The sequence below is a fragment of the Plectropomus leopardus genome, chromosome 21 (genome assembly GCF_026936395.1).
Source record: "Plectropomus leopardus strain MGB_pleo_1.0 chromosome 21, ASM2693639v1, whole genome shotgun sequence".
NCBI lineage: Eukaryota > Metazoa > Chordata > Actinopteri > Perciformes > Serranidae > Plectropomus > Plectropomus leopardus.
Genome location: NC_142196.1, coordinates 13,447,165 through 13,471,790, shown reverse-complemented (window position 1 = coordinate 13,471,790; position 24,626 = coordinate 13,447,165). Strand labels below are relative to the sequence as shown.

General features: G+C 40.1%; 2 protein-coding genes across 5 annotated transcripts in view; both read left to right on the top strand.

The window, feature by feature from the left end:
- The window catches only part of rttn (rotatin), a 41,767-nt gene extending 25,891 nt beyond the window's left edge, over positions 1 to 15,876 (top strand). Inside the window, exons 30-49 of one of the 2 annotated variants that reach the window (XM_042510440.2) lie at positions 156 to 266; positions 780 to 938; positions 1,335 to 1,412; positions 2,901 to 3,099; positions 3,184 to 3,281; positions 4,124 to 4,211; positions 4,544 to 4,745; positions 5,160 to 5,250; positions 5,612 to 5,762; positions 6,379 to 6,516; positions 7,325 to 7,521; positions 7,729 to 7,834; positions 9,071 to 9,168; positions 9,388 to 9,465; positions 9,934 to 10,060; positions 13,376 to 13,569; positions 13,944 to 14,217; positions 15,147 to 15,250; positions 15,521 to 15,590; positions 15,714 to 15,876. In XM_042510440.2, the coding sequence (XP_042366374.2) occupies positions 156 to 266; positions 780 to 938; positions 1,335 to 1,412; positions 2,901 to 3,099; positions 3,184 to 3,281; positions 4,124 to 4,211; positions 4,544 to 4,745; positions 5,160 to 5,250; positions 5,612 to 5,762; positions 6,379 to 6,516; positions 7,325 to 7,521; positions 7,729 to 7,834; positions 9,071 to 9,168; positions 9,388 to 9,465; positions 9,934 to 10,060; positions 13,376 to 13,569; positions 13,944 to 14,217; positions 15,147 to 15,250; positions 15,521 to 15,590; positions 15,714 to 15,793 (2,643 nt within the window). In that variant the 3' untranslated portion in view covers positions 15,794 to 15,876. Of the gene's footprint in view, positions 1 to 155; positions 267 to 779; positions 939 to 1,334; positions 1,413 to 2,900; positions 3,100 to 3,183; positions 3,282 to 4,123; positions 4,212 to 4,543; positions 4,746 to 5,159; positions 5,251 to 5,611; positions 5,763 to 6,378; positions 6,517 to 7,324; positions 7,522 to 7,728; positions 7,835 to 9,070; positions 9,169 to 9,387; positions 9,466 to 9,933; positions 10,061 to 13,375; positions 13,570 to 13,943; positions 14,218 to 15,146; positions 15,591 to 15,713 lie in introns of both variants that reach the window. The other variant, XR_015775434.1, reaches the window with a different exon arrangement.
- Positions 15,877 to 16,019: 143 nt separating this feature from the next.
- On the top strand, positions 16,020 to 24,261 carry cd226 (CD226 molecule). 3 transcript variants are annotated; one of them, XR_015775435.1, is made up of 7 exons: positions 16,020 to 17,989; positions 18,709 to 19,032; positions 19,213 to 19,593; positions 20,023 to 20,125; positions 20,208 to 20,253; positions 21,736 to 21,790; positions 23,983 to 24,261. XR_015775435.1 is itself a non-coding variant. In XM_042510904.2 (6 exons), the coding sequence occupies exons 1-6, from the start codon at positions 17,926 to 17,928 to the stop codon at positions 22,503 to 22,505; spliced, it is 1,053 nt and encodes a 350-aa protein (XP_042366838.2). In that variant the 5' UTR covers positions 16,020 to 17,925; the 3' UTR covers positions 22,506 to 24,261. The 3 variants fall into 3 exon arrangements, 2 of the variants coding, with proteins under 2 accessions (XP_042366838.2, XP_042366840.1); XM_042510904.2 differs by lacking the exon at positions 20,208 to 20,253 and having other exon boundaries at positions 22,380 to 24,261; XM_042510906.2 differs by lacking the exon at positions 20,208 to 20,253 and having other exon boundaries at positions 17,030 to 17,989.
- Positions 24,262 to 24,626: the final 365 nt, after the last annotated feature.

Below are 24,626 nucleotides of genomic sequence, written 5' to 3'. Positions count from 1 at the left end.
TGTGAGGGCGCTGATTAAAAAGAAATAAAAAAAAATAGATGTAAGCAGTGAAAGTCTGTGCCCCTGACAGCCAGAAACTAGACTACTTAGTATTAAAACATTTTGTAATGTGACTGAAACAGTGTTTTTCTCTCTCTCTATTTTGTCTGCATCAGGACTTTATATCCCAGTGGTCTTTGGGGAATGAGGCAGCTGCAGAGGAGGCGAGTGCCTCTCAGCTTGGTTTAGCCTGGCTCATCCCGCTGTGGGTCGATCGTGATCAAGAGGTAAGGAAGTCATAATTGCATTTAACGTGTTTGTAAACTATATACAGTAACAGACACTCATATTTAGCTGTTCACTATTCATTCTTCAGCTCAAACTTCATAAACTCTTACTGTCATAGAATGAAGTTTCTAGATGCTTGACTTGTGGGACAAATGAAACCCATAAGAGTTGCACAAGAACTCACAGACAAAAAGAAACACATGACAGCTAGTCATACCAAATTCTCTGTCTGTCTCCGAAAATAAGTTCTCACACAAGTCGGTCTAAGAGGCTCCCTTGACAAGGTAGATTCTGTCTTTGCCATCATCAATTTAAATGCTAGTCTAGTGTTATGAATAGGCAGCACGGCCAAATTCACACTTAATATTGCTATACGTAGGTGTCCTATAACTTTAACACCATCCACATCTTTGTGGAGAGTCAGTCCATGGATGTACATACAATATCATATTTTTCTTTTCCTCTTTCTTTGCTCAAATCCATTCAAATTTGTGTCTCCCCTCTCATGTCAGGTGAGGTTTGCCAGTTTGGGTTTAGGCGCGGCTCTGTCCTCGGTGCCCAGCGGGTGTCAGGCTCTCTGTGCCAGCTGTCAAAACATCAGCGGAGGTCTGTGGGGCACGCTGCTCAACATCCTTCTGGATCAGCAGGAAAGCAGCATGGTCCGCAGAGAGGTATGATGCTGGAACTGCAACTCTGCTTTACTCTATGTGCAACCCCAAAACACTTTTTCCTTATTGATACATAAAAGAAATAAATAACTTTCTCTGAGGAGTCCTCAGCCAAAATATAAAACAGCAGAATATTTAAATATTTAGACATGATCGACAAAAGCTAACTCTATCTATTATAAATTATTTAAACTCACCGACTGTTGTTGCTGTGTCCACATGCCTATCAGAATTAGTCAGGAAGAAGCTAATTTCACTTTTATTTGGGCTATGGTCAGAAAATGTGGCTGGACTTTTATGTATTACCAGCCAAATACAGGCAGATGGCACTGTTGCTGATGCAGTCTTACTTGACCCAGTGTGTGCACATATCTCTTTTTTTTTGTTTTGTGTGTCCAGGCTGCATTTATCCTGCATAACTTGCTGGTGATGCCCATGCCTGCCAACGCAGAGGAGGCCAAGGACTCCCACTGGCAGGTCAGCAGCTCTGCCAACCAGTTAAAAAGCTTTTATAGACCGTGAACAGTTTTTTTCTCTCCCTCTCTCTCTCTCTCTCTTTTTCGATCCCCTCTCTGTTCTTCCCTCCCATTCCTAACTCCCCCTCTTGTTGAGCCCTGCAGGGTTCAGGCTGAAGCTGTTACTAGAATTGAAGCTCTTCTGGGGTGCAGGCCTCCAGCACTCATGTCCCAAATAATTAAGTTTAAATCTCTATCAAAACACTAACAACATCTTAATTTGGCACGTCATTACTCGTAAAGTGAGCTGCATATCAGAGGTGAAAGAACATCAACATTTGTTCTTATCTTTCAATTCCAAGGCTTGTCTACAAAGTCTGATGAAGTTGCATTTGCCAGCAAGAGTTTTTTAAGATACATATACAAAGTGCAGATCAGGCTCAAATTAAAACAAACTAAAATTGAAGGAATCTTTTTCTGTCTGTATTTCTGTTTATCTGATGGACTTCACACTAAGTGGGGGTATTTCTGAGGACACAAGGAAGTGCAGTATCCATGGGACATCTTAATTAGTGGTGCGTTTCTACCGCCAGAAGTACACATTGTGCAGTCTCAGAAATCCATTGGGTGAAGCAAGCGGATATCCAGGCCAAGGCTTCTTCTTCTGTATGCAAGCGATTTAGATTCATTTCTATAAACTGTTATCTGCAAATGAATACTGATAAATGAATAAAAAAGCTAAATTATCATTAGACAATAGCTGATGGGTTCCAAGATTGCATTTTGGCCAGTTTGTTCCACCTCTTTTGCTCTCCACGCAGACTGTTTACCTGCCACTCAGACATGATTGGTCAATACTACTCTGACTACAAACGAAAACCTGAAAGTTTACGATACCAAAATCTTGTGCTTAGATACTGTATCTGCTTGTGTTCACACACTGTGTATTAGAAGAGATCCCTGTTAACTGTTACACCACTGAACAGTCTGCTGGGCACAGCTCACTCTCTGCCGCTCACTGCAATGCATTCAACAACAGATGAAGAATGACAGTTTATTTATGCTACATTCTATCAAATTCAAACATTTCAAGCATAAGCAACCTAAATTTAGGAATAAACACTTGTGTTCTGAGAGAGAGCCGAGTGACGACTTGTATACGCTAGCATTGCTAGGGGACACCACTATGACATGGCTGGGTTTTGCTCAGGACCCAAGGAGGTGCCATGTCAAGTCTGAGGTTGTTTGGATGAGCGGTTCTGCACTAGCACAAAAAAATTAAACTGTAGGACATGTGATTTTCATGCAGGGGGCAAATAATGTTTATAATCACAGTCACAACTGAAGTTGGCATAGTAGATTTCAGTTTTACATTGGATGTTAAAAATATAGTCCTTTTTTTCCACTTCTGTTCCTTTTGCCGTGTTCTCATCAGTAAAATGTCATATAACAACTTGATGTGACCTAATTTCTTTGAATGTTCCCCTGTATTAAATCTATCCTCTTTCAGCATCCATGTGTCCATGACGAGGTGTCCGGTGTGTCTTTGGTGGGTCTTCCGGCGCTCCAGGCTCTGCTTTACCACTGTCAGTACTTTCAACACGTGGCTATCTCTGCCTCCAAATGTTACCAAGGCAGGTACACTTTCCATCTGCAACCTCCTGCTGGTGCTTACAGCGGGCCCAGTCCTCAGGAAAGCAATTCACTGGGTAGGTTTTATTTTCATTTTCGTCATTTATCAACGGTTTTTCCAGTACAGGTCGATGTGTCACTGTCTGCGTATGCTTATCTAGATTCTGTGAACTCTCTGTGGTTTTGGAGATGCGATCCACCAGCACCCACTGTCGACTCCAGCAGACCTTCAAGCTCCCTCTCTACATCCAGCACTGTGGTCAGCAATGCTCTTGTATCTTCAGACGTGCACACACACTGAAAGCCTTTTTTTATGTAGTTTTTAAATTTGTCATACAAAGAAACAAAAAAGGTAACCACCGAAACCTGAGTCCAATGTGTTGCTTTTATTCTCTTCATTGTGAAAATTCAGTGAAAAAAACAGACCCAGTGTGAAAAGGCCTTTACACATTGGAAATAAATAGCATTAAAGGAATACTTCAACCCCCAAATTACCTTTTGTATAATACTCATCCTCTGTTATGATGGATTTGTGAAGAAAACTTTCATGATGACTTGAAGTTATGGGGTTATCTATTTAAAAAACTCTCACAACTCATGCAGTATAATCCAAGTCTCATTTATCCAGTTGTATGCTTAGTACTTCCCAAACAGACAGCCCTTTCTGACAGGGACATGAACAAAAAGTGAAAAAGTGAATGTCATTTTACCTCACTGGACATGAGAGCTGTTGGTCTCGCACTACCTTAACCAGGAGTTTGTTTGTGTTATTGCACAACTGTGCTGAATCTTAACAAATAATTTGCAACACCAAATTCACAAAATACCACAAACAAACTAACTGATCATTGCAGCAGTAGACCAGTAGCTCCTATGTTCAGCCACGTAAAATTACTGTTTTGTCAGTGCAATCTGGCTTTAAGGAGAGAACCAATACATTTAGATGTCAGTTCAGTTGCCTGTGAGAAAGGACTATCTCTTTTTCTTCACAAACTCAAGGTAACATGGCGTGAGTCTATGTAGTATACAAATGATCATTTGAAGGGTGGTTTATTCCTGTAAACCAAGTGGATCATCACAACTTTATGTCATCTATTACAGGTTCGTGGCTCAGGGCCTCACACACCCAAGGGAACCTCTCCCTTGAACATGACAGAAGATACCCCTGCCAGCAGACTGATGGCTCAAGGTACTAAAGAGAGGGAGTGTGTCTGTGTGCACACGTGCATTCACAGTAACACATCATGGTTCTTCACACTGTTTAATCCTTTAGATTATTTTCATTTAAAAGCAGCGAACCTCATTGTGGTCAGAGATGATGGTAAACAAAAACCCCACATTTGCGTATTTATATTTCTTTCTTACATATACAATTTAAAAAGCAGAATGTCGCTCTCTGTATTTTCCCTCAGTTGGATGTTTTTGATTGTACAGTCACAGTATCTACAGTCACAGACAGAAGCAGTGTGTGGACCAATGGGGGAGCCGTCTCTATTAGCTGTCTATTGATGTGTCTCACAGGCCAGAGTGACACAGACACCAGCGACTCAGCGACCTCCCAAGACTCCCGACAGGGCGAGCCCCTGGCCGCAGAACCAGTTGTCATGGTAACTCCTGACCTCATGACGGCCCACTGTGGCCTGCTGACTAACCTGCTGGCCATCCTGCCAGACTTCACCCTCACTGCCATCCGACACAACCAGCTCCTCCAAGCGCTGGCCAGGTAAGAGGCCACATGCTCAGACCACATGAACACACACCCCTCCAATGTGTTAATCATGAATATAACTCAGAATGGTTTTGCTGTAATCTCAGTATGAAAGTTGTACTTATTCTGTTTGGTACTGAAATATTTAGTTTTTAGCTGATTAATCGAATAGGTGATTGTTGGAAAAGTTATTATTTGTAGTTTTGATTAGTTCTGGTTGCAGAGAGGTTTCTCAGTGTAAATAAAAGTTGTAAAATCAACACTGAGCTCTGGTAACATATTTTTGTCATTTCTTATAATGATTAAAGATGATATGAATAAATATGTGTATATTTTATTCAGTGGAGACTTCATGTTAGGTGTAGCCTTAATACCCTCCAGCTAGTTTTATACAAACACATTTTCCATCATCTTTCTCTTCCTCCTCAGTCTGGTGGATATTGGGCCCATTGAGAAATGTCTGACTGAGCTGAAGACACCCAGCATCCTACCAGGAGAGAGAGAAGATATCAAGATCCAGGTGAGGAACAGTGTGATAGACAGTTCTGAGGAGTTTCTCAACTTTTTTGTTATTATGACTTACCACAAAAAAACGTGGGTTGGTACAGTACAGTGCTTCAGTGCAGCACTAGGTTGTCTAAGGGCACCTGCAGATTTTGGTGTGGGTGGAATACTCAACAAGCTTAAATTCAAAGCGTACTATTGTTCTAGTAGCTTGGAAAATTAGCTTTCAGAATTGAATAACTTATTCTTAGTCTACATCAATTTTCATATTTTTTCTGTAACCGTAGCTGCTCAGTAAATTTGTGCAATGTGTTTGCTTGCATGTGTGGTTAATCAGTAAAAATATCCTTCCTGTGTATGTGCTTGTGCGTTTCTAGTTTGTCACACTACTGCAATTCCTGTCCAGCTTTTGCAAACTGCTGCAGTCATGTGTCACGGTGTACCGGGAGCTGATTGGCCAGATGGACTTCCTGAAACAGCTGTTGACTACTCTAGTGGCAGTGCTCATGCTGGACACCAAAGGATTAGGTCAGAACCTTATGTTACGGGAACGGTGTGTAAAATTTAGGGGCTTAGTGGCATCAAGTGGTGAGGATTGCAGATTACAACCAGCTGAAACTTTTCCTGGTTATATTTCCGTCAGTGTTGATTGATCAGGAGGTTATTACCAAGAGCTAAATTATCCACAGAGGTCTCTTCCTCTCCAAAACAAATGGAGCAGGTGATTAAAATCATCAGAAACACTGAATAAAGCAGTTTTATGTTACAAATCAAGGTTTCTCCGACACTGTACCAGTGCCGCTACACCAGAACCTGATTATACACTAAAGAAGACATACTCACTTATTACATTCCATTTCTTTCAATATATCCCCCTAAATCCTACACACTGGGCCTTTAAATTAAAATGAAGTCATCATTTTTAGTCCAAAAATAGTGGCCCAAAAACGTATCAAAATGTTTTCCATATTCTGTTGTCTATGTCTCTATTGTTGATTTGAAAAAAAAACAACAACTGCCCTCTTAATGTGAGTCCTGTACTTTTATCCAACTCTCCCTGCAGTATGTTCCACAGTGTGATCTCTGTGTGTCTTTGTGGCTGTCCTGTGTCATAAAATTTGTGACTCACTCTTTCCCTCTTCAGATGCAGGTACCCGAGATGCGGTTTGCGTGTGCTGGGCAGACGTGTTTATGCTCCTGGCTACTCTGGTGAGGAGGGACAGCTCAGCAGCGTACCCATCTGTCTCTGCTGCGCTGGGGAGACGCTGGCGGACATTTGCAGGTACACAGACTCTCTTCTCTGTTTGTGTGTGTGTGGGTGTGTTACAGTGAAGCGAGTGAACGAGACAAAATTAATTATTCTTGTTTAGGCTGCAGAATTAGTTTATAATCATCTATTGTGGATCATTTCTCACAAATTATAATAAAAGATTATTGTCCATTTCGGAAATATTTCGGTGTTTGATTAAATTTGAACAGCCCACTGTGGTTTAAGAATCAAGATCTTGATACATGATGAAATCAGGCTGTAAAACAATTTTTCTCCTCAAATCACAAAGACTGATAATCATCATTAAGGTAATTATGCTGATTGCAGTAACTCACTAAATAACCAAGATTATCATTTTATGTATAATTGTGCAGCTTTATTTCTGCTACAAAAAAAAAAAAGAAATTCTATCATATTAACACATTGGTTGCACCATTACTGTGTGTATTAACTTCCCTGAGCAGATGCTGGGATGGGATAATTGCATCCTGTCCTTATAGTACCTCCACTCCTCCCACTCATCTTCCTCTGTGATTAATGGCGCAGCAGGGAAATGTGATGAGTCCAGTAAAAGATGAATGCTGAGCCTTTGTGCTTGTATTTATGCCTTTGTGTACTTGTTCATGGTATCTGGGTGTCTGCATACACATTCAAATGATTAGTGTGTTCTCCATCAGTGCATACTGCCGCAGTCATGGACAAATATCTGTCAGGGGATTTAAACAATGGGTTTGCCATTTTGTCTCTTGCTGTGATTCAGTATGTTTTGCTGTGTCATTCATTAAAAGAGCAGCTCTCTCTTTTTTATTTTCCCCTGTAGGAACATTATCGGTGTGTGTGAATGCGAAGTTTGCAGACCCTCATCTCCACACAGTGGCTCTGCAGTTTCTTTGTACAGTTTTCACAGAGGAGACAAAGGTTGCGGAGGTCACAACTTCAAATCCTAAACATGTTACTGCTTTAACTGACATAGTGAATGGTCCCTCAGCCAGCCAGCTGTGTGAACTGTTACTGCAGGTATGTGGAGGTGATGGGGAATCATTATCTGTCTAGACCTCGGCACACAGTGGGAATTCGCATCAGATAAACTTGATTACTTTTTATTTCCAATAATGTATGTGCTCATGGCAAAGCTTGAAGAATTTAAAAACTTTGATGCAATCTTTTGAGAGTCTGTAATTATTTTGAATGATCACTGTGTCTCTCCTTTTCTGTGTCTGCCAGAGTTTTGATAAGAGGACCGTTCAGGACCCTTTGAAGAAGCTGACAGCCAGAGCTCTGATGACACTGCTCGCCTGTAGTCCCATGGCTCAAAATCACGCAGCCAAAGGTAATTCCCCAAACGTCAGGCTAGAGCTGGGTTACCATCTGTTAGTTAGTTAGTTAGGTGGTTGCCCACAAGACATATGTATGTGGTTTCGTCATGCTGTATCTATTTTATAAAACAACTACCGTTACGGTGATTACAGTGAACTGCTTTTATGACTGCACCCGACCACTGCCTAAAGAAGTTGGTTTCTGTATACCACTGTGGTTTATGTCTTATTATTGGCTGTCGAAATCATGTACACCACTGTACATTGTATGCTGCTTTTAGATTGCCATCTTCATTTGTCCACATACATTCACGCCGGTTGGCTTTTATGTATAAATCTCTCCTTGGGCTGTGTAAATACATGTGTTAAAATCACTATGGCCTACACTCTCTCAATATTCTACAGATGTTGATCTCTAAGGTCAGAAAAGGACTAGCCACAAAAGCTTGTAAAGGCCAAGTGTGTAGAATTTAGGGTCATCTCAGAGTTTTCCACACATTCATTTATTTGTAGCGGGCTGCCACAACTAAATCATGCACCGCCACAAATAGATTTTTGGAGCTGGACTGGTTATTAGGGATGCTATTGGAATATACAGTTATATATAGCACACTTGAGCAGAAACAGCACTGCATAACGATAGGCGCTCTGAAAGTGAAACTCAACCGTCCATTGTGCTAGGTTTAAAAGTTTACTTTCACTTACAAACTGCTCCTCCCTTGCATCCATGTGATCTGATCTGATCAATTATCCACCCGCAAGTGACAAACTGCTGCTGAGGAAAAAACAGAACTCATGAAGAGCTCCGCCTGCTGTGCTGCGTTCATGGACCCGCAAAAACATATTAATTTACAAAGAGATTATACAAAGGGACACGTAGGCATTCAAAAGATGCCAAAAAATTAAAAACAGAACGAGCTGATTACTGTGGGAGGAATGTAGGTCGATTTTAAAGGATTGAGAAAATAGTAGTCTTGGTCAATTTTGCTTCTAAATTTTTCCTAAAATTGTGTTGGAAAGTTTTACCAGATTACACTTCTTAAATGCGTATTTATGGGATATTTTGTTCAATCATGTTGTATTTGTCTATTTGTATTGTTGAAGACTTTTTACCTGGTTAAGTAAAGAATACATATATAGCTATCTTTCAACCTAGTTCTCCATTTAAGACATTGAAAGCTATTTTTTGTCAGTTATGGTTGATCTGTTGTTATAATGCAGAACTCTGACTATCTGTTTTTTTCCCCCAGCTGGTCTAATTGACAGCTGTGCGGAACAAATGAAGCAAACTTACTCCCAGCTCCACCTGGAGTCTGTCCGACCTGGCAAAGCTTCCCACCGTAAAAAGGTGAGCAGTGAATGGAAATTTCCAGTCTCAGCACTTCTTTGCCGTCTGTGTTTTCTTCCACTGGTTATAATAACAGTCTGAATTCAACATGAATGAGTTTTTGGGTAAATATTATGAATATCCATGATAAGTCTCAGCAGTTATTCCCCTTGCTGTTGTGAAGCAGTGTTTTGAACATTAAAACATATTGGTCTTTGTTTTGTTTTTCTATATTATCAGGAAGAAGGCTATTTAAAGGAAGTCAAGCTGACTGTGGATATCCTGCGGAGTGCTCTTTACCGCAACGATGAATGCAAAGTGAGCCTCTGTGTCTGCTTTTTAATTCCCCGCTGCTAATTGGTTTTTAATGGAACCTCAGAGTACCGATGCTGCGCCTGTAAATGAGATTCACCTAAATGTGCATGGGCCTACTAACATCTCAGCAAGTTTAGCTTCTTAAACCCTGTAATGGCATTACTTATGGAGCATATTAGCTGGTTTTTCATTTTATAAGTGGCCTCTCAGTCACTGGTGGTTACCTAGGACTAAATAGCCAGGGAGGCTCTATTGCAGTGTTTACCCAGCCATTATTCTCCTCCCTGCGTGTTTTCCTGCACACTTACGGAGATATTGAGGTATTTTATGTTGATTACTGCCATCTGTGTTTGAGCTGTTTTATAAATCAGAGTTTCTCAAATTTTTGCATCTGTAATACATGCCTGTATGTGGGCTTTTACATATGCAAGTGCATGTGTGTGTGTAATCTGTTTGTATTTTTGTGTGTAGGTGGTGGCCACAGATGCTCGCCTAACACTGGCAGTCTATGCTCTTTGGCCCTGGCTCCTATTGGACGACCCCACCATGGAGGCGGTGCTGGAGCTTCTGTGTGTCTATACAGCCAACTGCACCCCAGGTCTGTTTGTGTGTGTCTGTTTTGTCTGTCTGCATGTCTTATGTGTTTGTGTAGGCACTGTGCCTGGCCCGTGCCTGCCCATCGCCTCTGTCTGTGGTTAGCAATCTGACTGAGTCACACACACTTCACACTAAGAGTTCCATTGTCCTCACCAGTGACCGCTGAACAACATTGTGTCTCACTGTATAAGACCAGCGCCTGCCCGCCTGCCAGTCACAATGGGCACAGTGTCAGGATGCAGGGATCAGGCTGCATGGCTTTTGCGCTGAATGTATGGCAGCGGGTTTCAGACCAGTTGGAGACGATGTGGGGGAGCACAGAGCGTCTCTGTGCTGCCTGAGATATTCTATCATGCAAATGTAAGAGCTGTATATGTGGAAATCAGAACAGCAAAAGACGTGTAGAAAAAGGCTTTTTGAGGAGAGGAAAGGCAAGATGCATGGGGAGGAAACAGTGGGGAAATTTTACTTTGATAAACGGCTCGTGGTCGCTTTGATCTGTTTGTGTGTGATGTAGTTGTGCAATGGAAATCAGTTTCATCAGTGAAGGAAAGGAAGTTTCAACGCTTATGAACGTTTCTGAGTGTATGTGTGCGTGTGTGTGTGTGTATCTTTGTTTGATTGGCACCGGTTCCTCAGTGGGTGCCTGTGCTCTGATCTAAACTCACTCGCTTTAGACCCCTCATAAGCTCAAGCTGTGAAGCACCAGAAATCAGTGAAGTCGGGCACAGTATTTCCCTAAAGGTTAACTGAACAGCAGGTTGTGTTCAGGCTGCATGCAGCCAGGCTTAGTATTACACCATCCACCCTCAGGCTACCATTTCTTCTCCTGAGACTGCCACATTTCGACTGACTGTTTCATCTCCAGTCTACCTCCTTCATCCAAGGCTTTGTTTGCACTGCTAGTTCAAGTCAGATTGTTGTTTTCATCTGTGCCACACATATTTTCACAGATATTTTTGTAGCAGCCCCAAAACTCCCACAGACAGGCAGAAACTAAAAAAAAAGTAAAATGAAACAACACTTCTATGAAATGATCATAAAAAAATTGAGATTTGTAGCAGCAGTGGGAACGCCTTTGACTCACATCAGTGGAGTAGATCCATTATAAAGCACACCTCCCTCGTCAATTCTGTGATAGACCAGCTTTCTTGACAGGTATTGAGATAACCTCGGGCTAACATCAGCATACGCCTGTTGCTGTATGTTACCGTTCTAGGATTAGCATAACCAACAAGCTGTCATGTTCTCCATTAAGAAACATCAATCACCATATGACATGTCAATGCTCTCCATCTTAAGCTTGTTAATATCTGTATGTTATCTACAGCAGCAGCAATTAGTGGTGCCAGTTATACTGATATGAGTGTGGTGCCAAAAGAGATATTTTTATTTGCTTCCCTTATTTGTGTATTTTACATTTGTGTTTATTTCTGACTGGCTTAAATTGTAAATAAATTGTAGCCACAGCCTCGGGCTAAATCATTTCCCTCCCTCTCAGAGTCAGACGAGCGTAGTTTTCATCATCAATCAGAGTGTGTTCATGGTGAATGAAGATTAAAAGGCAGTTAGAAGATAAAAACACTGTCTTAGCAGCTAAATCTGATTCTTCATGCGAGACTTCATCGCTTAAAAACTCTTTTCGGTGCGAACACCAGGGTTTCCTGCACATTTATTTATTTGTGCTGGCCCACCATAAAATCAACATCTAGCACCATTTTTGGAGTTGGACTATTTATTAGGTGCACTATTTGAACATATTTACCGTTGGGTTATTCATTGCAACACATTCACAGAGCATACTCTGGGCACAGACGCAGCAGGGAACATGCAGGCAAGGTAATACATCCATTTATGCGCTGGGTCTAACCATGTGCTTTCTCTCACATCTGCATCAGCTGCTCCTCCTCCATCCTTCAATCTGATCAGCTCTGATCAGATCAACTCAGATTAAGATGCACTTTTGTTGCATCTTATCATATTAAAAATACAAAAAGAGTAAAATTCTTGCCCTGTGGACCAGCACAATGATGTCCCAACCAATACAATGTTATTGTGGACACAATAGAAAGTTCACAGTATAAAGTGCTTTACCAAAGTGTGTTAAACTGCATTGTAGTTACACTAAAAGCAATATTAGAGTAAATAATGTTCCATAAAATGCTCAATTATCAGCATCGTGACTCAAACTCCACAAAGTGCTGCTGAGGAAAGAAAAACTCATGAAGAGTTGTGCCTGTGCTGCGTTCACACCCGCAAAAAAACTCCAAATTTAGAGAGGGGACACAGAATGATACAGGGGGACAAACAAAAAATTCTGTGGGAAACACTAGACATTGTTTTAAGATGTCCGAGTGTTTGTTAGCTACAACTGGTCTCTTAGCATCTGTGTTGTTCCCACTAAGGTGAAGTTAATTCTCTTTGTGCAAGAGTTCCTCTCCTCTTCATCATTTTTGTATCATGTGGTTGGACAGCTTTTACAGCAAACAAGCTGTGCATGCAGCCATGCAGAGATGTTTTGGTATGCTGAGCAGACAGCCGTGCAGCCTGACAGTTCAGTCTTTATTTTAGCTTGCTGGCTTTAAGATAAACAGTAAGAAGCAACCATTTCCAAAAAGAAGAAGGAGAGAGCATTTTGCTGAGTGTTAGATTTTGTTTGTATCGGACTTTTCTTGATGATGACAGTGACAACGAAAACAACTTAATGTACATTCAACTAAAGTACAATACAGTTACCAGAGAATGTTTGCTGTTTTGATTGACACTTTCTAACTAAACAACTAACTAAACTATTGTGTTTGCACATTTGTCAGAAGGGAGGAATTGGCCCGATATAAACATTAATATTAAATTATTAGGTTGGAAGTCATGTTTGCTACAACACAATCAACTGCACTGGATATGACCTGGGAGAAAGAGGACTGAATAGTTGTTATTTCAGCACAGCCATGTCAATCAGCAGTGCTTTTGATTGGCTGCCTCGGGACAGAGAGCGTGTATGTGGCCTTCATGCATTGATTGCTGCCGTAACCATTAAAGAGACAGGGTTAAGGTTGGAAAATAGTGGAGAATTCCATTAAAATGACCTCCAGTCCAGGTCTGCTGTGCTTTTCTAATTTCTGTGGATAATGTGCACTTGTCTACACACATTTTAAAGTGCATGGCATGTTCTGTATGTGTGTGACAAACGAAGACGGTGACTTGCACACATCTACGGCATTATCTACGGCTTTGCTATCTTAAATTTTGATCTTTTGAATGAAAACCTGGATAATCACAGAAGTACCTGTGGTTGTTTGTTCTTTTTTCCTTTCAGCGTGCAGTTGTGTTTGTGGCGGTGGCCCCGGGGTTGCACCAGGATCTAAAGGCACCCCGAGTAACTCTTTAATGCACTGTGTCATGAAGCTGGCCTCAGGGGTCGCCCCAGATAACAGCCCCGTCCAGAAGCTAGCCTTCTGTCTCTTGGCGAACCTCGCCATGTCCCGCGACTGTAGAGGCCTCCTGCAAAAGGTACAAGCAGCTACCCAGCATGCACACTGTGGACAGATTTACATAGACTCAGTGGACAAGATAGTGTTTGATCTCTTATTATTAGTATATATATTGTATTGAATAACCAGCATCAGTTTTTCCCTAATTTTGGGATAAACTTCTCGAGTTTCAGGTTCAGTTTAGCAGTTTGCTTGAATTCACTGTTACCGGTTAAAAAAACAAGCATTGCACTTCTTGCTATAAATAAACATGCTCTTCTTTCACACTCAGCCTGTCTAAAATCTCGCCCTCACACTTACACTACACTGGCTGGGGAATATTTTCTAAACTAGGGAGCAGCACTTGATGTTCACATGGTGCTACAACTCAGTATGCTTTTCTCTAATTCTCAGAATAATTTCCTGCAAGCCTTCCTGTCAGTGCCAGTACCCAAGGCGGGTGGTGTGAAAGCCACCTCTGTAGGTTGTGGTGGTGGGAGCCTGCTGGGCCTGTGGCTGAGGCTGCTGGTCAGTCTCTCGTCCGCGGAAGATGGCCAACATAGTATCCTTAGGGTGACTGGAGCCCTGGAGCTGCTGGCGGACCTGGCACCGCAGCGGCGTCACGCACTTCTCACCCTTCACAATCTCTGCTTCTGCCCTGCCAACAAGCCACACGTCATCGCCAGTGGTATGGAAGGGAAGCAGGGATTAAATGTGTTGATTTCACACAGGGATATCAAAGTGTTGAAACAGCGGAATTAAAAAAAAAAAAAAAAAGGTTTTGGATATATCAGCGTTTTATGTGTGGCAAAACTCTGTGAAGTTGAATCTCGCCACTTTCATTTTGTTTCTGTGAGAGCAACAGACCACAGTGGGAGTTAAGATGCACCAAGTGTGAGGCTGTATTTTCAGTTGAAAGTCCAAACAAATTATTGGCATTAGAACCCACTCAATTTCTGGCTGGCAGTCTTTTCATATATAAAATGTTATCTTTTTGTTATCTGATTGCTCAAGCTGCACTGTGATCACTCAGAATGAAGGCAGAAAAAGAAAATCACAGCATTTGACTTTAAATAAAGAGTTCAGCATTTTTGGAAGAATGTAGATCAAGAAAGGAGAGGAGTTGCAGAGACTATGAGTCAGATGCGTGTCCCTCTCACGCACTGCAACCTGCAGGTGGAAGTTGTAGGACCAGATGGGTGGAACTTGTTGTGTAGCATGATTTTTGTTTCCTGTGGAAAGATCACATTTCCTGTGTATGTTGTGCAGACAGTATGATCTCAATCAATCAATCATCTCACAGGAGATGAGTTATATGACCACATTACCATTGTCAAATTTCCACATGAATGGGTACAAATGAAACTATGTAGCTGCGATGGATGAGGAAATGACCCATATAATAACAGTGCAGTGAAGCTAGTGTTTCAGTTTACACCTAAAAATATCATTAAGTTGTGTTTACCAGGTCAACAGTTTTCGATATGCTGGTCTATCTAGCTTTTGATAGCTAGAATACTTTTAAAAAGTGCTGTTTTTGTCATTTTGAATTGGAAAAAAAACAACTTTCTCCCCAGCAGATTCATGTTTATTATTATCTGTATATCTTTCTTTCAGACAAGGCCATGAAAGTGTTGCTCTGCTGTCTAAACAGTAAAGTGATGGAAACTCGCTCTATGGGAGCTTCTGCACTTTGGGCATTGCTCCATAACAATCAGAGGGTACACACACGCACAAACACACACATGCATCCAAACACTAAAACTTTATTTTACTGGCTAGTACTGGAGTTTATTGGTGATATATGTCAAATAAAATCTTGGGGTGTCTTCACTCTGTCTGCTCCTAAAATCTGCTTGAAAGAGTCCTCTCACATTTAGATAGAATGACCAGCTTTTTTATATCTCCTGATTATATTCCAGAGAAAAGATCTCTCCTGGTTTCAGCCTCATCAACTCATCCTAATCTGTCTTTCTAATTTCCCCTCAAAGGCTAAGACCACTTTGAAGTGTCCCTCTGTTCGATTGAGAATTGAGGAGGCACGTACCATCTCTAAGAAGGGTATGCATATATTCTCTTTGATGAAGACGTATCAGTACCTGCCGTGATGCTGAATATGAACACTAGATTTTGCATGTCCTGTTGTTTACAATTGTGCCTTTTTTTCCCCCCCATCAACCACAGATGCAGAAAACAAGCAGGATCCCACAAGTGCCTACCTGTTGAAGTGCCTTGAAAACCTTTCCCAGCTGCTAAATAACTGATTATATTTATGTCGTTTTTATCATGTTTTATACTTAGTAGATATTAATAGTTTTGATATTAAAGTGCCAAGTGGCAAATTTTAGATTCTGTCTTGTACTGTCTGGTTTCACTGGAACAAAGTGCTCACATTGGCATCATACTTTGTTGTAAACAGTGTCATTTTTTCAGGAAGTACCTCAGCTGAGGCTTTAAATACAGCTATTGTGGTCTTAGCGGTGTACTGTTGTTCACATCATACCACCTTGGGTTAGTTGGTGATAAACCAAGAGAAGTGTGACGCATAGCTTTTCACAGACTCTGAAAACCTTGTATTTACAGGAAAAAACTATGTTCAAAGTCTACAGCAATGCCAGCAGCTCTGTAAAGGATGTACTGACTCAAAGTGCTGCTTTAATTTAATGGCTAACATCAGCATGCTAACATACTTGATAAAAAATGCCTGCATGTTGATGTTTACCAGGTGTTTACTGCATTCAGTTCCCATTTTAATGAGTTAGTCTGCTAACATTAGCTCCTGTATTAGCACTAAACACAAAGTACAGTCATGTGTTTTTCATTACGTTTTGCAGGCCATCATGCATAAACAGAAATTTTGTCCTGATGATGGTGCTAGATCGACCTTTCCCAAACCTCTAGCACCACTAGTCCTGAATGTTTTAGATCTCTTCCTGCTCAGCTGATTCAAATGATCAACTCATTATGAACTCCCAAAGCTGCTTGATGACAAGCTAATGGTTTGAATTCAGCTTTGTTGCAGCAGGGAGACATCTAAAACATGCAGGACAAGTGGTCCTCCAGGAGAGGTTTGGGAAATGCTGTGCTAGATGTAAGTAAAGTGAATCAAAGAGATTCAAAGTGAATCTATTTGTAAATCATCACCTGGGAACCATTAAAGTCTACAGTTACCATGGCAGTCTGTACTTGAGATATTAAAATAAAGAACACAAATGTGAACCTCATGGCTGCGCTTTAGGAAAGGTCAGGGTATCACCAGAGTCATTAGGATTTCTCTTCAAGGGGCATTAAATATCTGTAGCAAATTCCTTTAATCCGTCGAATTGCTGTTGAGATATTTTACTATTTTAATGACGACGTGACATTACAGAAAAAGTTGGAGGATATCCAAAGTCAGAAGAAATCATCTTCTGGGATCCCTGAATGTCTAAAGAAATTCATGTTTATTCTGACATTGCCAATCTCAAAACCCTCACAAACCAAATGTTATTCAGTTCAAGATTTGCACCCTTTACTTATCAATTATTTTATGAAATGCCAAAAAGTATAGGAAGGAATACTTCAACCACAAAGTAACCATTTGTATATCAATAACTCAACCACTGTTTTGTTGAATTTGTAAAAAAAAAAAAAAAACCTCTCATTGCATCCTTCTAGTGAAGAAACTTCTCGATGAATTAAAAAAAAAAGTTTTAAAAGCAAAACTATTTATTGCGCATATTACATTTTTTGTTTTTAAAACACAAATGCACACATGTACACATTAAACAAACATATCACAGCATTGTTCCTGTAATATGTTTGTTTTATTTGTACTGTTTGTGCATTTGTTCTGAACATGTGACTGGATAACTGAGACTTGTATAATACTGCATGAGCTTTTTGTGAGTTTGCAAATGAATGTTTTTAACTAGTCTTGCTGTAGTTGTACATGGTCCCCCTTTACTTCAATTCATCGAAAATGTTTGCTGTGGATTGGATTCTCTGTTAACTGTGGAGGCATGCGAGAAAAACAAAATTTTTCTCACAAATTCAACACAACACAGGATGAGTGATTGATTTACAAATTGTTATTTTGAAGGTGAAGTGTCCCTTTAAAAAGTAATGATTTGATTTTTTAAAAAGAATTCAGCTGTCTGAGGTCAACATCTTTACAATTTAAAAATTTTTAGGATGGATTCCACCGTGCCACATTATGCCATAAGCTTGCCTCCCATTCTCAGCCCGAGGGATAAAGTGCCCCTCTGTGCGGAATGAGCTAACAGTGGGCTACCATGAAGTGTGCCCCAGAAGCTCAAGTGCTTCTCTGTAGCCAGAGAGCTAGCAGGAAGTGCAGCTCGGGTGCCTCTCCACTCGTCTCATCAATGCAGCTTTCATTCTCCCTCGGTGGGGCAAGATGGGAGCTGTACAAAAGGACCACTGGTACTTCGTGGTACTCATCTTTCTTCCTTTTCTCAAAGGTATGGAGTTCTATTTATTTTTAAATGTTACAGATTGTTTTTCGTGAATGGCAAAATGTTAAATGACAACACTTTTATTGACTGTTGAAAGTGTCACTCACTGTTCCGTCAGGGTACTCTGAAAATTGAGTGTAATTAACTTGATGCTTTTGATGGAGTTTCATCAGTTTTTAATCTAATCTGAAATTAAAACTAAACATTGCTTTTCTCCACAATTTCTTTTGATTTTAACTCTTTGGGGAGATGGTCGAAAAGCTTGTTATTGTAAGTTTTGCAAGACATTATTATTCTAAACCTGCCAGAACTCTCCCAAGGACATCATTGGACTTGAAATCATTTGTCATTCAGCTCGGATAAGAGGCTTTGAAAACTTGGAAGCTCGATCACTAACTATTGTCAGTTGTGTTTATGTGTACTGGCTCAAATTAGCCTAATTACCATTAACCCGGGGATGGCCTCCAAGCTGTGAATGGCTGTGTTCATCTTAAGTAGAGGAGATTTCAGGGAAAAAACATGGCCTTTTTTTTTTTACTGTGTTGCATAGACGTAAACACAATTTCTTATTTGATGCTGTACTGATACATTGAAAGTATATATTAAACAACTGCTTTTTCTTGAATGTTATTGATATTTACCGACTTTTACATTTATCAGTTTGCATCTTTATAGAAATAATGATTTCTAGATTCTGAATGAATAAAGAAATGCACTCTATCCAGTTGCTGTCCAGCAGATAGAGGCGGCTACAGTCCGTCTGGAGGAGGGGATGGTTCTCGACTGTTTGTGCCCCTGGGACGGCAACCTCAGCATGGTGTCCTGGACCAAAGTACCAGACAAGAATCCAGTAGCTGTTTTCCATCCAGAGTTTGGAGTGGCCTTTTCTCACCATTACCGGGAGAGGATAGAGTTCCTGAGGACCACACCTATGGATGGAAGTATTTCTATGAGGAACGTCACTCACCAGGATATCGGAGTTTACCACTGCTCTGTTCAGACCTTCCCACAAGGCCCTTGGACAAGGACCATTCAGGTGGAAGATTTAGGTAAACGACACGGCAGAAAATACTGAGGTGGAAATTTTGAGTTGTATTAAATCAGGGCACCCCCACTATTGACTAAAGAAAAAAAAATGATGTTGAAAATGAAACTTCACAGATTCTTTCATTTTCCATTGTGCATTTCGTTGACAAAGCTATTTCCTGACTCATTTCCTGTGTTTACAGATGAGCCCCCAGAAGAAGACAACAGCACAGAGCCCCCCACCCCAGAGGTGATCAAGACGGACACAGAGTTGTCGGCAGAGCAGGACAACAACCAGACCATCAGCTGTAACCACGAACACAATGGCACCGTCTACCAGGTCATTTTGGAGAAGATGCCACATGGCCAGCCCTGGGGCATTATCGGAGTGTGTAAAAAGGTGGAGGGGGGTCTGGTGAGTGAGGACTACAGCGACAGAGGCCGGGTGAGCTGTGCAGACAGCCTGGATGTCACTCTGCATCTGACAGGTGTGGTGCCGGAAGACGGTGGTTTCTACCGCTGTACCTTCAGCACAGATGCAGGGGTACGGACGACCACTGTGCTACTTACTGTGCCCCCTCCAGGTACAAAGACAGACATCATGAAGTTGTTAACATACACATATTCATATGGCCTTCATGGCTGGATGATGAATTATTTCTTGTATTTAAAATGATTTGTGGATGCAAATTCAACATGTCACATCATTTAGGCCTGTAGCGATTGATGAAACCTAATGAATACGATAAAGAAATGTTTCCAGTGTTAATCTCAAGGAAAGTACTAGCAGACTCACACCTGCAGAAACCACAACATCCTGTGCCGCATCTCTGAGTACTGTGAGATGTGTGTGTCTGCACGCTACGTATATGCTTTATTGTAATGTATCTGTGAGTCACGAGTGTGAGTCTGAAATGTTTCTCATTCACCACAAATAAATCATTGTTTAGTTACTTTCCTTGAGAAAACCAACGCTTTCAAGCTGCTCATTTTTTATTATCTATCCTTTTCAGGTGGAATCAGCTTATCTGTGTACATGATGTACATTTACATTGGTGCTGGAGCTGCTGCACTTATTTTACTCATTGTCATCATCATAGTAGCAGTGAAGCACAGGTAAGATCCAACACTGTTTTCTTGTATCTTTTGCAAACAAAACTCCAAAACTAATTGACACAAAGTGCTTGGATCTTTGCAGTTTGAAACAAAGGGCTGAGAGACATAATCAAATAGAATATATTTGAGTGAGTACCTTAGTACCTACAGTCTACAACACTAACAGCCATGCTAGCTTTCTGCTTTGAGCTGAATGCTAACGCCAGCATGCTAACATGCTGATGTTAAGTAAGCAGTCATTGTTTACCATGTTTACCGTCATAGCAACAACACAATGTACAGCTGAGGCTGATTGGAATGTGATAAGTTTTGCAGTTATTTGTTCATGAACTAAAGTATTTGGCAAAATTGAATTCTGACTAAAGGATGGTGCTCGATTAAAAAGGTGGAGAAATGACCAAAGTCGTCAGGATATCTGAACCAAATTGGATGGCAGTGTATCCAATAGTTGTCGCGATATTTCACTAAAAAAATCAACAATGTCAACTTCATGTTGGTGCGTCAGCACTGGTCCTCTTAAAATGAAGCCACAGTCAGTGGTTGCATATGTCTACTGATTTTGACTACCTTTACTGAAGAGCAGTTTTTGTTTTTCTTGTTGTATTTAAATTATTCCAGTACACTTAAAGAGATAAAAAATCATGGTGGTTTCAAGAGAAAAATGCCAACAAAGGGCAGTATGAACAAAATAAGAACAAAATCAGCATATTTTTTTCTATGTATTTCTTTCCATGTTTTCTGTTCTGTTAAACACATTTTGATTTGTCAGATTTTTCTTGTAATCTCCTGTGGGGGTTTGGAACCACTGCACAAGCTAAAAAGAGAATAACTAAAGTGATTCATCTTCTGGGGACCATGAATGTTTGTACACTTCTGTGCAATAGCTGGTGAAATATTTCAGTCTGGACCAAAGTGGTGCACTGACAAATAATAGACGTAGCTACCATGACATCACATTTTTGGTTTTTGAACTCTTGTTCTGAAGTCCCGAATTTGGCATTTCAGCTGTTACCATCTTGATTTTTTTGGAGCCAGAGGTGACCATATTTGGACAAGAGGTTGGAGCTGTGGAGAAGCGAGTGGTTAATCTGACTCATAGACTGTAGCAACGCCTCGCCTGTCCACAAATCAGTCCACCCCCAATTATGCATAACTTTAAGCTTTAATAAAATGTAAATAAGTGAGCTATAGAAAAATCCCCCTGTACTGGTGTCATGAATGTGGAAATTAGCTATAGAAACAAAAACATTTTTTTGTATCAGGCTGTCAATATAAGTATTTCTGCTTTAAAGCTGGGCATTTTAACAGGGGGATGGACTGTGTCATAGAGCTAACCTCAAGCAGCCATCTAAGGGACTGCAGTTCTGGCACTTTGCATTGGCTTTATTTTTTTCCAGCCCCGCAGGTCGCCGCTTTGCACTGACCAACAGATCAATACAGCCATCCTTAGAGCAACAAGCTGCTAGCATGGCTAAAAATGTGACTGTTCTTTTATTATTGGTGCTTTCAGAAGACTCATTAGAAATTATCAGAAAAGTGTGATGTTGCATCCAAAATTTTGTTCTTTTGTTGCACCTCCAGTTTTTACTTTTGTCTCATAATTGCCACAGGAAGAAGAACAGGAGAAAGGAGTACAGAGTCAAACTGCACCCGTCTCAGAGACAGGTGAGCCTCACATTAGTTATCATTTCTACTCTTGTCTTTGCACTTGACACTTTTAAGGCCCTCCCTTACCTGCTCTTTAGACATGCACTTTATTATAAATCCATTGAAGTTTACTATTAATCATGTTTGGTACAGCACGGCCCTGTAATCATGTAACCTAATACCCTGCATTTATGCTTGTAACTTAACTAATGCTGCCTAACAATAACTGACCGTGTGATTGCTTTTTTGATAATGATCAGAGCAGCATGTCAAGATGTAGCCAATATATCAAATTGTTTGAAAAGATCAAAGATAAAGAATATTTAATCTTATGAATTAACACTTCTTTTATGTCAAGTCATATTATTGTACTCTTCGTGTAACTTAATTGAATAAATGTGTCACATCTTTTTTTTTAAAAATGTAATTAAAGCTGTGTAATGTGATAAGGTAATTTAATTGTCATCATCAAAAGCATATTTCAGCCCATTTAGAGGTGTCTTTCTTTTTGCGATTCTTTCTTTTTGCCAAGCTCAGTCATTACCATCTGCCACATTGTCCTTGTCTAATACCTCATATACTAATCAAATCTACCTCATATTCACAGCCAAACTTCTATGAGAACGTCTCTGTGTGTCCCAGGATGGCAATGAAGTCCAGGCAAATAAAAAATTGCCCGGTCTATGCCAACCTACAGACTGTGCGATCACACAAAACCAAACGTTATAAATGAACATATATAAATATGACGTAGTGCATAATGTGTAGTTTTTCACAAACACAGATGATGCATGTACAGTGGCATCAGAAAGTATTCAGACTCTTTCACTTTATGCATTATTTTTGTTGATGTCATTTTAGATGTATACATTTCCATTTTTGCCCATTAATCTGCACCAGTAATGACCAAGTTAAAACATGTTTTTAAGAAATTTTTGCAAATTATTAAAGATTAGTGGTGTTTTTTGTTTGTTTTTTTTTTTTTTTGTCCTGACATGCAGTGTCAATTTTGGGACCAGCTTAAAAACACAGCAGTGTGCCTTTCTAAACTGCACGCATATTCAATCAATTCAATTTGCCACTGATGGACTCCAATCCAGCTCTAGACATATTTCAAGGATGATTAGGATGCACCTGACTGCAACTTGGAGAGCACAGCACATGGTCTAATTGTAAATCTGAGATTACCATTTTTTTATTTTTATTTAATTTACAAAAAATTCTAAAAACATGTTTTCACTTTGACATTATGGGTTATTGAGTGTAGATGGGCAAAAATGGTATTTTTTTTTCTATTTATAATTAAGTCTACAATACAATAAAGTGTCCAGTGACGGATTCTGAATATTTTCTGAAGCCAGCGCTAATATGAGCCAAAATAAAACATATATTGACACGTTCTGATTATAATTATTTGATTTTTTTAATAAGATGCAGGGATCACACTGGCAGTGATTAATATTCATCCTGTGGTTTGAAATGAGTTAACAAGCTGCTGCTCATGTAAGTCTCAGAGAGCTGACGAGTTTGTTTGTGTCCAACCCTGCTCCCATTAATTAAATGTAGTATGTACTTCATAATTACTGTTGAGGAAATATTTGTTTTGGGCAAAACAATATTTGACAGTAAGCGTCATGCAGAAAGAGCAGACAAAGGCCTGTATAATCATTCTTTTCACTTCCATAACCCCTGAGTAAAACGATTGACAAAAGCCTGTGTAATTGCTCTCCTTTTACTTTCATCCCTCCTGGTTTCCATTCAAAAGCTTGACAATGGTGTCTAATCATCTAACGGAAAAGAAAAGCAGTCACTCAGCACTGTACCATCACTTGAGACTGTTGCTTTCCCCAAAGGGCTTTCTGTCTGGGATGGCTGCATTCTAGTTACAGCGTGCTCTTATTATGAAAGCTAAACTCTAATTAGATAATCCTGTGCTTCTGTTTATATCTCCTTATACTTTGTCTTTCCACTGTTTGTTGATGAATGTGTTGGTTCTTTTTTTTTTTTTTTAACTCTGCGTTTTATGTAATTAAAAAAAAAAAAGAAGTCATTTTTATGATAAGCTGTCACAAGTTTTCCAAGTTGTATTATATTATTTTTATGATTTCTAAGATTGCCTGTGTGCCTCTGCAAATCAATATTTAAGTTTTATGGTCCTACTCTCAAGCTGTGTGTTGTTTATGTTTAATGTGATTCATTTATCTCCATAGAAATGGAGGCAGTGGCTGAGGCACTAATGGATATGCAGGCTAGAAAACAAGACAAATGTGGACAAGCTAGAAATGTGGAACATAAATGGACAATATAGTTTGGAATCACACGTTTTTTTTTTGCCTTCATTTTCTCATCTTGCTGTTCCCCGGCAAAACAGTAGAAGCTGCAACATTTGACTGTGATACTTGTGATGCTGTGTGTGTGACCAGCAATACTGAAACTGATGTGTGACTGTAAATGACTTAATGTGGTATAAATAAAACAATGCCATAGCCTTTTTGCTGTGATTTCCTGTGAAGTGGGAATGTGAAAAGAACAATACCACAGAGAGACTTCATTGAGAAGAAACCAAATTATTTCCTGTAAACCTGAAAACCCTCTATCTTCATGTCTGTGCTTGTATTATTTAGGGAGTAGTTCAACATTTGGGGAAATATGCTTATTTGCTTTTTTGCCAAGAGTTGGATGAGAAGATTGTTGGTGCGTTCATTTGGGGTCGTGTTTACCGTGTTCGCAGCAGAAATCCATTTGAACACCTCATAAGTGGAAAGTGGAAATGTTCTAGAATCTCCGAGTTCACAAGTTGTGACGTGTTTGCTGATGTTTTCAGAAATGGAGCAGGCCATGGACTCTAATTTTT